Source organism: Dermacentor albipictus, chromosome 4 (assembly GCF_038994185.2).
Source record: "Dermacentor albipictus isolate Rhodes 1998 colony chromosome 4, USDA_Dalb.pri_finalv2, whole genome shotgun sequence".
Classification (NCBI taxonomy): domain Eukaryota; kingdom Metazoa; phylum Arthropoda; class Arachnida; order Ixodida; family Ixodidae; genus Dermacentor; species Dermacentor albipictus.
In genome coordinates this window covers 69,291,854-69,304,528 of record NC_091824.1, presented here as the reverse complement: position 1 = coordinate 69,304,528, position 12,675 = coordinate 69,291,854, and the positions used below count along the sequence as shown (strand labels likewise).

The window sequence follows — 12,675 nt, the reverse complement described above, 5'->3', positions numbered from 1 at the left end:
GTTCAAACTAATATATGACCAGCACAGACATGCAAACAAATACACAACCCAAGAGCAACCAGGTTGATGGTATCATTTTGCAGCACCATGTCAAATGTAGGAGGTGTAGGTTTCGTTTTGTCAAACACTTTCATACATTCAGGGGGAGCGAAATGAATTATAAATACTTGCATGAATTAAGTGACTTTCAGAGAAAGTTCATTTGGAGGGCCCACTGAAATTTTGGTAGTTGTTTGAATTAATTTGGGATTTTGAATAGCATGTTTCATCACAACTCTAGTGTACTTATTCTTACTCAATACAAACACTATATCGAGCATGTAAACAATGAAGGCAGGTTTTTCTTGCATACATAATGCATAGCTGTGTTCTTATTCCACGAAAATGTGGCGTGTTTCATTCCATGTTCAGAAAACTGGACTGGAGCACTCATTTGAACCAGTTACCATGCATTGTTGGTGCAACCCAAAGGTTATTACTTCATTTGGTTAGCAATATGCGGCATTGTAATCAATGTTGTCGGCTGGCTTTTGGCCACTTGACATTGTGGTAGTCAATATCGGCCATCTTGTAAAGAGTATGAAAATTGATTCTGTAAAGCGTATTTTGAAAATGAATGGAGACAGATTTTTTAATGCATCCTTTGGTCAAGATATTCTAAATCTTTTGGGCAATCTTTTAACAAGCTATGCTATGATTACATTGTCCTGTACCATAGATGGTTACACTATTCAGGGCCATTCTGCAGTGCACACTGAAACGACAGAGATAGGCGGTTGGGAAAGACATATACACTATGCCGGTGTCTGTTGTCCTTGTGTGCTCCGACATTTATTCATGAGTTGGTACCAACTTGCCAAGCGCTCAGTCCTATTGGAGTTCATGGTTGGATTACTGACGAGTATTGTTTGCATATCCCAGCTGCCATTTGCTGTCCTCCACACCTATTCATATCTAGTGTTTTGTTGAGATGTGCTGAGGGCAATATGCATGCCACACCTCGGCTTGCTTTTAAGGAAAAAAAGTGCAAGAATGGTTAGTGACAATTTTAAAATTGCCGCATATTTTGATTATTGTTTTCAATGATGTACCTTCAGTATGGCAAGGCCATACATATGAATCATGTAATCTACAGCTATCTGATGCAAGAATTTCATGTGTAATATTTTTGCTGTTGGCAAATGGCTGAACAAAGAAAACGCCATGTTCAACCCAGCCAGAAGACGAACCTCCCCTTTGCTGCATGAAATACCATCAGTAGCAAGAGACGTCATAGGTGGCGCAATTATCGAGCTTGCATATTCTCAAGAAGCGTGCACACATACATGAGCTATTATATTTCGTTTTTATTTGGCAATAAATGAGTGTAAGAAATTTCTGTGGGGTTGTGTGCTGGGAATACAAATGCAGTTTAATTAACCCTGACAACACAAAGGCATGCTCAGTAAGTCTCTGGGATGTCGGCATCAGGACATTTGAACATTCTAAGGATGTCCTGCACAAATCCTAAAGGGTAATTAGAGGGCAATTATTGATTTAAATTGGATTAACAGATGTATGACGCAGCTTGGATATGAGAACCCATATTGTAGGGCTGTGTTTTTGTATTTGTGCACTTTCATATGCTCTGAAATCTCAGAAATTTTGCGCCTTTGTTTCTTGCTACCATTAAAAAGCAGTTCGGTATAAAGTGAACTACCTTAAGTGCAGTGCCACCTGTGCGCTGCTCTTGCTATGTCAAGAGAACTATTGATGGAAGGTTCGTTTTTGATACTACTACCAGTAGTAATAACATAATAATAATATTCAAACCAAAATAATTACAAATGAACACCTTTCTTTTGCAGTGTGCCATTTGTATTTCGTTTTTGTTTATACTCAGTTTCGTTCGAGCAAGCATGAAGTTCCCCAATAAACACACCTGCAAGCAACGTCCTGAGAATATTATGCTGAGGATGTTGCTTAGATATACGTCAAGTTAGGTTAGCGATATGTCTAGCAGTGGACGTCCTGAATACGTCCCATAAAAAGCTAGGACGTTTGGATCTTTCTGGGACGTCCACGAGATGTTTTGTGTTGTCTGCGGTTGGTCAGCATTGACAAAGCATCCTAGGTACCAGTTCAAAGAATTGGCGTCATTTTTTTTTTTTCTCGACGGCCAGGCCCTGCCGCCGTCTTTGCCACATTTAGACGTGGAGGAGAGAAAAGCTTGTCATTTCCTCAATGCGCTTATGTCCGACCCGGTTCTCTCTCTGTCCGCGCCTCGAAACTCGCTCGCCTTGTGAGGTACTCGCGGTCGCGTGTACTGCCGGTGTCGCCCTCGCCGCAGTGTACGACGCTGTCATCAACTGGAGATGTGTCAGTGACGAGCTGAATGTAACGCGATTTTGATCGATAGCTGCACACGGTCTCTGTGAATGTTTATTAACTGAAAATTTTCAATAAAGTAATGATCGGCACAGCGGTATCAGATTAATTATTGTCCTGAAACCGTGAAGATGCTCTGAAGTAAGGAGTTCCAGAGCGGAATTATGACGCGAAAATAAAATGTCTAAACAACGCGCGCAAAGGACGGGTGAGAGCAAAATCGAAAGCATACGCCGCAATATTTTTTAAAATTTATATTATAAAATTAGGTCGTAACTTGGTAAAAATAAAGTTTTGACAAAGTAAAATTTGGTTAAGAAAGCTGAATGATTCATTAAAAAAAAACATTAGTGTTTGTTTCATTCGGTAGTTCACTTCAAGTCCGCCACGCGGACACGAAAGTGAAACCAATCGCATGGCTGCATTCCACGCTGCTCGATAGTTTGATTCGATTTTTCGTATGAGACAATTTTACAGCAAAGTTTGCCCGCGTTTCTCGTTGCTACACCGGTTATATTCAGTAATGAGTTCGGAGAGACGCGTTAAGGCGGCCCTCATTGATTTGAGTGGCACGTTACATGTCGATGACAATATCATTCCAAGGGCTGTTGAAGCTCTCGAAAGGTGAGTCGATCGGTGGCTTCACAAGTTGCTGTAAAGTTTATTTGGAGTGAGTTCTTTTATGCCCACTCCCATTTTCTTTCGCAGGTTACGTGCTGCCGGAATAAAGGTCAAATTTGTGACAAACACGACTAAGGAATCGCGACGACTACTACACGAGCGGTTGCTTAGCTTAGGTTTCAAGATTTCCTTGGACGAAATTTTCTCGTCCTTGACTGCTGCCAGGGCCTTCGTAGAGATCCGAAACCTGAGACCTCACCTCATGGTGTCCGAGGCTGCCATGGAAGAGTTTGAAGGTACGCGGAGTGTTCCAGATTTCACATATATTCAGATGGTGCATCGAGAATGCGTAAAGCGTTTGTTCTCTGGCCAATCTCGCGCAGTTTTGCAATATGATCGCTGATTTGGATGCGGGTGGCTCGGTATTGCTTGATACACGGGCGCAAAGCGCGAACCGGGCCAGTTGTCTGAACCATAAGCAGCTGATGCTAATCCAGAAGTACTTGATCGGCCCGGTAATCATTCGCAGCACGCTGCGCTGGTATCGTTGCTCCGGTTGCTGCTCGTCGATTCGAATTTTTACAGCGACAACTGTATATTCGTAGTGGAGCATTGTACATAGCGTGTCTGCGTCGGCACCACATAGCGTTATTACTATATAGAAGTGATCGAGATAGAATGAATGAATGAATTCTTGGGTATTACGTGCCAAAACCACGATTTGATTATGAGGCACGCCATAGTGGTGAAGTTCGGGTTAAGTTTGGCTTCCAGGGAATCTTTAACGTGCCCGCAGTGCACGGGACACCGGGAAGGGAGGTAGACTACTGGTGCTGGTATACCCACGGACAGCTTTTCTTGGCAATGATGTGAAGGCTACGTTTCGGGAGCTTTGCACATGTACTACACGAAGTAGTCCGGTTTGGCGCGCGTTTCGATTTTACTTTCGATTTGTCAACTTTCCATAGCTCCTGCGCATATTTGAAGGCACACAAAGGTAATTTAGTAAGGATTTCTAATAGCGAATCGACGATGCTAGACTTTTCATTTGTTTCGGCCTCAGGTAAATAAATTAACATATTAGGAACATTTCAGCGTAAAAAATAGTCATATCGAAGTGATCTTTACGACTACGTGGCGCATGCCACAGCTTCATATTTCCCTTTGTTTCAGTAAAGCTGTGCCAGTTTTCTCAGAGATGCAGCTGATATAGTTACACTACTTGAAATAGTGGCCTGAAGGTACAATGAGCTGATAAAAGGATCATTGGAGTAATGTTCCAGCAGCTTCAATGCACGTTTAAGAGTTTTCCTTCATGCCTCCAGTCAGCAGCAGACAATATTTTACGGGACACAAATGAGAACATGAATGTGAGCTATAACACAAAGTTGGACAACAAATACTGACAAAAGTGAGAACGCGAAGAAAGCTGTCATGAAAATCAGAAAAAGTTTAGTTTGTAAGTGCTCTTTGCCAAATAGAACACAAAGAGAGGCAGGACACTCGGGGTATTTCTTCCCATGCATTGTCTCACTTCCACTAGCTTTGGAGCTTGTGCTCGAATCTGAGCCAAGCTCAATTATCAGGCTCTGCATATTGTCATCAATTTCACCATCCCTGTCCTATGATTCTTTTCGATTGTTTCCACATGAGCATAGTTCCACCTCTAGTTTTCATTGCTTACTAAGTCAATTCCTGCACGCAAAAGCTTTTCTACATCGTTAAGCTTAAGTGTTGTGTAATTTGCAACCCGCCGTGGTTGCTCAGTGGCTATGGTGTTGGGCTGCTGAGCACGAGGTCGCGGGATCGAATCCCGGCCACGGCGGCCGCATTTCGATGGGGGCGAAATGCGAAAACACCCGTGTGCTTAGATTTAGGCGCACGTTAAAGAACCCCAGGTGGTCAAAATTTCCGGAGTCCTCCACTACGGCGTGCCTCATAATCAGAAAGTGGTTTTGGCACGTAAAACCCCAAATATTATTATGTTGTGTAATTTGCGGCCACGTACCCTTTCACATGGCTCCAGACTAGCTCTATTGGATTTAATTTGTAGTGATGCGGTGGCAACCTCAAAACATCATGACCAGCTGCTTTGGCGAGGATGTAAATTTTGTACCCAATATACTTGTGCTTCTGCTCGTTCATAAGCTCCAGCAGCTCTACCTTTAGCTGGTCAGTATAAAATGGAATGTTCTTGCTTCTCAACCACGACTGAATATCACCTTTTCAAGTAGATGTAGATGGCACCTTTTCAAGCTGAACGCTATGGTAACTGGCATTGTCCATGACGGTAACGCTTGCAGGTTTGATGTTCGGCACTGATTGTTGAATAAACCAGTTCTCAAAATGGTGACCATCCATCTCTGAACGGTTATCACCTACACTCTTCCTTGCACGAAAGATGAGGTGAACTCCTATGAAGCCCTTGTCGTTGCTTGCGTGGAGCACAATAATGTGACTGCCCTTGCCAGATGCAGCTCGATGGCCCGTCATTGTACCTTGCCAGAAAACATCTTGCCGTGTCACAACACGAGTGTCTTCCCACACCTTTTCTTTTGTGTCTTGCAGTTACGCAGGTCCCGTCTAATAAGTACACAGCCCCACAATGAAAATGGTACACACACACTTGGTATTAGTACTCTTCATTCTATAGCATACACGTTAGCGAAAGTTCCCAATCCACAAAAATTGGCAGTGTTACAAGTCACAAACAGCACACAATTCAAAGCAATAACAAGTTCTCTGGCGCTGCGTTGAAGGTACCTCGGAGGGCTGTATACGGTCGTTCTAAGATGCTACTTCGCCCTCGCCATACTCCACAGAGTAATGCATCTGCACAGAGTCCGCATCTTCTGCATGGTCCGCAGGTACTCTCTGCACCACCACATGACAATGTCCTGCCTTCCCAAGAGCTCAGAGTTCCATTTCCACTTCCAGAAAGCGAAGCCAATGTACGAGGGTCGTTCGTATCAGTCCGGGACTTTTTTTAAAAACAAATAGAAGAACAAATTTCAAAGCGTGGAAAAGGGATTTATTTTTCTACATAACCTCCAGCTACACTTATACGCTTATCCCAGCCTTTAACTAACGCCTGGAATGCTTCGGCATAGAAAGGTTTCTTATTACCATGGAACCATTGTAGGACGCCATTCATCACTTCATCATCAGTGTTGAAATGTTTTCCTCCGGGATTCGTACAGGGGCCCAAACAGGTGGAAATCACTTGGCGCTAAGTCAGCACTATAGGGGGGTGTGGTAATATCTCCCAGCCAAGTTCCTGAATTGTTTGGAATGTGCGTTGAGCGGTATGCGGTCGTGCATTGTCTTGGAAAAGGACCTCACCCTTTGTGATCAAACTTGGCCGTTTCTTCCCTAAACTCTTGCGCACATCACGCAGAACACGGCAGTAATACTCATTGTTGATAGTGACACCATGGGGTAAAAAATCAACTTGAATAAATTCCCTGTTTATCCCAGAATACACTTGCCATCACTTTGCCAGCAGACGCAACTGTTTGAAATTTCTTGGGACATGGTGATTCCATATGCTTCCACTGCATCAATGCTTTTTTGTATTCTGGGGTGAAATGGTGAACCCATGTTTTGTCACATGTCATGATACGATTCAGAAAATCCTGGCCTTCCCTTCCATAGCGTTACTTCGGTTCTCTACAAATTTCAACTCTTCTGTGTCTGTCAAAAGCAGACAGCTGCTTTGGGACCCGACGTGCACTCACTTTTTGGAACAACAAATGATCATGAATTATTGTGTTTATTGTTCCTAACAACTGATTACAGACCCTTGCAATTTCATGACAGGTTATGCGACGATTGTCCACGATCAGCTGCTCCACGCACTGAATGTTCTCAGGAATGACTACCGTGGGCTGTGATCCACCACGACCGGGACCGTCAGTAATAGAGATACGGCCATCTTTGAAGTGCTTACATCATTCAAATGTCTTACCACGACTGAGTGTCTCATCACCGTACTGAGCGTGAAGTCTTCTGTAAATTTCATCAGGTTTTATGCCCTCCTTAACTAAAAACTTCATCACAACATGCTGTTTCACATAGACGTTCACACTGTTGTCCGCCATCTTGAATAACAGTCTATTCAGAAGCGCGGGAAATGAGCGCCGTCTACCAGTAACAGGACACAGTTGCAAGTTTCTACTGGATACAAAACCTCCTGCCTAAGCATCCATTTAAACCTGGAAAGAAAAGAAAGTCCCGGATTGAGTTGAACGATCCTTGTAGTTCAATAGTCTGTGCACAGTACTTTCTCTCACACCAGGCATCCACATGTCAGGGTCAGTCGACGCATTCTTTGCAGTTTTTGTCGATGTAGGCAGCTTGCGACACATGAAATATTGATGCACCTTGCATCTTAAGACACTAAGCATGAAGCTGTCGTACAGCTGCATTCTTGTCCTTGCAGTTTTCTCAGTGCTTCTTCCCCGGTTGAAGTCAGGTCTCGTACGTCTTGGAGATAACGGTGGACCTCAAAGGAGCTCTGCTTTTATCCTACTCATGGAATGCACATTTACACCGGTCAGCTGGCTCACTCTTTTATGCATGGTGATGGTGGTGAGCTCCAGATAGGCACGCGTGATTGCAACATAAATGTTGCATACCATTTGATTCATCTGCTTAGACAGCCATTTGTTGGTGAAGCTTGCTGCTTCAGTAGCGAGTCGACAGAAAAGCCTTAAGGTGACTAACGCTCACCTGAAGAGGGAGATGCCATTTTGCCTTTGAGGAGCGCGTAAAAGGTAGGTTGTTCTCACACATGCAAAAATGTGAAATGACAAAATGTAAAGTAAAAACAATATCTACATAAAGCTGGTGTGTGCTGCATCCTCTTTCAAATGGCTTCCTGTAGAAAATGAAGCAGTGTTGCTTTTTTTATTTCTCTTGCAGAAAACACGGATGCAATTGTGCAAATACATTCTTTAGCAGTAGCACTCACATAATTTGGCTCTGTAGTCTTCGCTTCATTGCCGAGAAATGTTGTCCACTCGTACAAATAGTATTTATTCAGCTTAGGAGATCGATGTGACTGATAAATGCTAGGGAAGCGCAAAGGAATGACGCTATATTTGAAAGTGTCAGGTGACTGAAGGTTATATAATGCTGCAGTTACATACTAAAATGTCTTGGTCTTTCTTCGACATTCCACATGTTGCAGGAGTTCAGCAAGGAAACATCATCGTGACACATGCATGTTCATATTGCTATATTAAATGTCTAGTGAAGAAGCCATTGTTGGTAAGCAGTCTTGCGAGGGGACGTCATGCAGACTATGAAGAATTAATGAGGTTGCACTCTGCACAAAAGTATTGTGAGCATGGTGCACAGCTAGCTGATGGAGGTTGCGAGTGCGAAATAGGCAAGGAAGACAAGGAAGCTGGAAGCAAGCACAGATGTCGGGTCCAGGTGATTGTGAATGCAGGCTGAGGCAAAGCATATGATGGCTGCACAGCAAGCTGAAGCACACTCAACAAGTGAACATGTCGAGAGAAGTAGACGACCAGGTAGATGACCAGGTTACGCCTTTAGACTACACAGCTGTTTATTGATATGTGAGCTGCTATGCTGCATGTTTTTTTAATGTGGAGCATTCTTCTCTGACTGCAGCTACCACTTGCGGGCAACGTGATAACCTACCAGCCAGGGTGGGGTACCTCATCATTTTTTGGGGCTGATCATGTTGATAGTGCAGTCTAAAATTATGTGCCACTGGGTAATGTGTGCTGGGGCCACTTGGTTTTTTTCTGTCTTACTATAAATATATACGCTACAGCATATAATCTCTACATAACTGTTTGGTATGCAATAGGTGCATTATTTACACAACTGTTCTCTACAAATCATCAATGCTTTTTATGATGCAGACGTCAACTGCGGTTGAGTCTGCCAACTTTTTAATTTGCAACTTGAATTATCGTTATAGGTTTGCATTCAAATTCAGGCTGCAACTTGCCAAATGCAAAAGAAAAAAAGAGAGGCGACAACGAAACATGCTTTTGTGCATGTGTTGATGGGTTAGGATGTACTCCTGTTTAGTGAAACATGGAAGGCTGCTTCTCTTTCTTCTAGCTTTAAGCTTGACAGTCATGTTCAGGGCTGTGCAAAACTGTGATGACACTAGAAAAAGAAACAAATAGGGGTGCTGAAAGTGAAGGCGTCATGGAAGAGCAAGAGAGAGATAATGGCATATTGTTGTTCTCATGGTACCTTGGCGGCTTGCTATATACAAAGTTTACGGTTACTCACAGAATCACATTGAAAAGCTTGCGAGTGTACTTTCACTGTGTGTTATGAAACGAAGTAATCAGAGGTCTCCTTCTTCTAGGTTTGAATACAAACGAGCCCAATGCTGTACTTATTGGATTGGCACCAGAAAAATTCGACTATGGTCCCCTGAATGAAGCATTTAGGTAATTATGTGCATTTCATGCCGTTCATTCTATAATCGGTGGCAGCATAAGAAATATATAAGAGAAAGTCTAAACTTTTGAAATTTGTGATTATTGTTTTCAGGTTAATACTAAGTGGAGCACTGCTTATTGCAATCCATAAAGCACGCTACTACCGCACAAACGAATATCTGGCCTTGGGACCAGGGCCATTTGTGAGGGCGCTAGAGTTTGCCACCGACAAAACAGCCCACATTGTGGGAAAACCTGAGAAGACTTTCTTCCTGACTGCTCTCAGACAACTTCAGGCCCGACCGGAAGACACTGTTATGATTGGTGATGTATGTTTGGTTTCTATGATCTGTTTCTATAAGTTATGCTGATTTCTATTAGACAGCCACATTAGCTGGAGGTATGAACTTTGAGACAACTTCACACTCAAAGACATTCGATATGAAAGTACTTTAACCTTCATCTCTCCTGTTAGTTGAAGCAAAAACTTTCCTCTGGTGCTGACCACGCCGCCATAGTTAATGACCCTTTGCAAAAAAAAAAAGAAAAAACAAATATGTTTGAGTACCAGGACATTTAAAAAAATTGTGCCATTAGTTCCGATAAGCTTGAGATACAATGTTGCATAGAAAGGACATGATTTTGTAATGACTAGTGATATTACAAAGTAACCTTCACTGTGACACATGGTATTACGAGGCAGTGCCGTTGCATACTGTAACTCAAAACAATGTGTAATACTTGGATAAATAACACATCATTTAGCTATGCTACAACATAACAATATGTAGGATTCACTTCAACCAGTACTTTTTCGTGTCAAACACAGGACAAGTATGTTCCTACATCTCTGGTCTTCGTCCCAGTTACAGTGAATTTTAACCAAATATGAACTTATAGAGATGGCCAAAATAATGCATGGTTGCTCACTGGTGATGCAAATGCAGATTACGTTTAATTAGGCAACTAACTGATTTATTCTGTACAAAAACAGAAAACACGGAACATTTTCATGCGTTTCGCTCGCTGTCACACGGTCTCTTGGCTACTCACTTGGTTGCAATCAAGGCACATTCTTAAGCCCTCTTGGTTATACGTGCACGTACATACATACACACACACAGGAACGTGTAGAGCACCACGAACTTGGAGGGGGGGGGGGAAGAGGGCTTCTGTCCTCACGCCCATGTTGCAGCTGTCACCCTCTTGCATACAAACATGCCCCAAAGAAATCAAACAAAAAAGAGTTTAATACACTTGCTTATAGAACCAACGCGCCGAAATCAAAGTGTTTACGGCAGCTGTGTTAAGCTGTACATAAGCTGTGATAAGCAGTACATTTAATTTTTTGGCAACATCACTCCATGATTCGTTGGCTCATCTTGCATGGGTTGCTTTTTTGAAGTAGAGCATAGTCTGAGCATGATAATGAAAACATTTTTAATTCCAAGTTTTCTCTTTTTTTTCTCCGTGATTCCAGCTGACACACCAATATTATGCCTCAAAATCATGAGCAGTATGTGAAACATTCATGCTTGAAACATTTTTTATGAACCTTAATTCTTGTGATAGACTTTAAGAACACCACCCCCTACCGCTCTATAGTGTATGTGGTTTGTTTGTGCTTGTCCCTCTCTCTCTTATCCTTCCTCTTTCTGTTTACATCTCCCTACTCCTTCCCCTTGTGCAGGGTAGCAAACTGGAACTACCCCTGCTTAATCTCCCTGCCTTTCTATACAACTTGTCTCTCTCTCTCTTAAGGCTTTTATAAACTTCTGCAGCAGTTCTTGGTTAAACAAGGTATTGTTTATGGTATTCATGCAAAGAGAATATGTTACACTGAAACACACTTTTAGTAAACTTGAGAGGAGGGATATTATTGTACACATGTAACTTAAACTGTGAGTGGGCACTAGGCATTCTGAGCTAAAGCTAGCTATCTGAGCTTTGTGGAAACTTACTGTGTGCACTAGAGCTCTTTAATATTTCAGTACGCAAGACATATTCCCATGTCTTGTCTACTGAAATTCACAGCACAAGTTAGGCAATATCCCTGCCCACTTGTGCATTGGGTTTATTCTTTAAATACTTCTACAGCTTATTAAGCTGCAAAGGGCATTCCATTGTTTTCTAGTATTTTGTCAAAATGAATATGTGCACAATGATTTCCTAGAAAAATGTGTGTGGCTGAATTTTACTGAAACACTGGCATGTAGGAATGAGTCATTGCTTGGTATGGCCTTCTTATACAATTTCGGGCACAATGCCATAATGCAGTATTGTTGCAACGGGTACACATAGTCAGGGCATGCTGCCATGAAAAAAAAAAAGCATATTTACTGGCTGCCTAAGAAATTTTACAAACTATTTGTGTACTTGCTTAGTCAGTCTGCTGCATTTTCGGTCATGCTTTTTTCTTTACTTTCAAGGATGTCCGGGATGACATTGATGGGGCTCAACAAGTAGGCATCCGAGGAATTCTAGTGCAGACAGGTATTTGTTGAGTTCATAGTTCATTGTAGCTATCCGTTCCGCTGCCTTTTTCTTGCTTAACATTTTGATACATTGCAGGGAAATACATGCTCGGTGATGAGTTGAAGATAGAAAACCGTCCTTGGGCCTTGGTCCCATCATTTGTTGATGCCGTGGACATCATACTAAACCCAAAGTTCTAGGAGTGGTCTGTATATAACAACCTGTATGCCAGAGAGACTGGCTACATATTATGTAATAAAGTCCTTCTACTCAAGTTTGCTATATATCTGCAAAAGGGAACACTGTCTTTTTCCTGCTTGCATCAATGCCTCATATAGATAAACATATATAAATTATATAAAAATATATATAAATTCTAGTATTGTGAATATGTTTGGTGCAAATATATTGTGGCCCTTTTTCTTGAACAATGGAAATGCTAGAGTGAAACTTGGATGTTTGTGTCCTTCGTTCTTCGGTTGGTTATAAGCTGAAAGAGAAATGGCGAAGCTTAACGTGAATCTGCAGAAGCAGTGCAGATTTTCACACGAGATGATTTGGTTTGGTGCAATTTGGGCCACCATTTAGACAACAGCATTGTCACATCTCAAGCAAACTGTAGTGTCTTTAAGTAACATAAGTATTCGTTCTTTAAGAATTTTGCACATGCTGCATCAGAACCTGAAAAGTAAGACAAGCTGCTTTAGCTCGGCAAGGTGTTTCCCAACCGGGAAAACCAGGAATTCTCAGGGATTTTGAGTAGTCTGGAAAAACTCGG

At 42.2% G+C, this 12,675-nt stretch overlaps 2 protein-coding genes across 2 annotated transcripts in view; both read left to right on the top strand.

Moving 5' to 3' along the window:
- Nucleotides 1–12,675, top strand: part of LOC135902046 (atrial natriuretic peptide receptor 1-like) — a 505,847-nt gene that overhangs the window by 39,475 nt on the left and 453,697 nt on the right. The gene's annotated exons all lie outside the window — the stretch shown is intronic.
- Nucleotides 2,749–12,192, top strand: LOC135902043 (haloacid dehalogenase-like hydrolase domain-containing protein 2). The gene is made up of 6 exons (XM_065431926.1): nt 2,749–2,991; nt 3,076–3,284; nt 9,347–9,431; nt 9,535–9,751; nt 11,852–11,915; nt 11,994–12,192. The coding sequence occupies exons 1-6, from the start codon at nt 2,828–2,830 to the stop codon at nt 12,095–12,097; spliced, it is 843 nt and encodes a 280-aa protein (XP_065287998.1). The 5' UTR covers nt 2,749–2,827; the 3' UTR covers nt 12,098–12,192.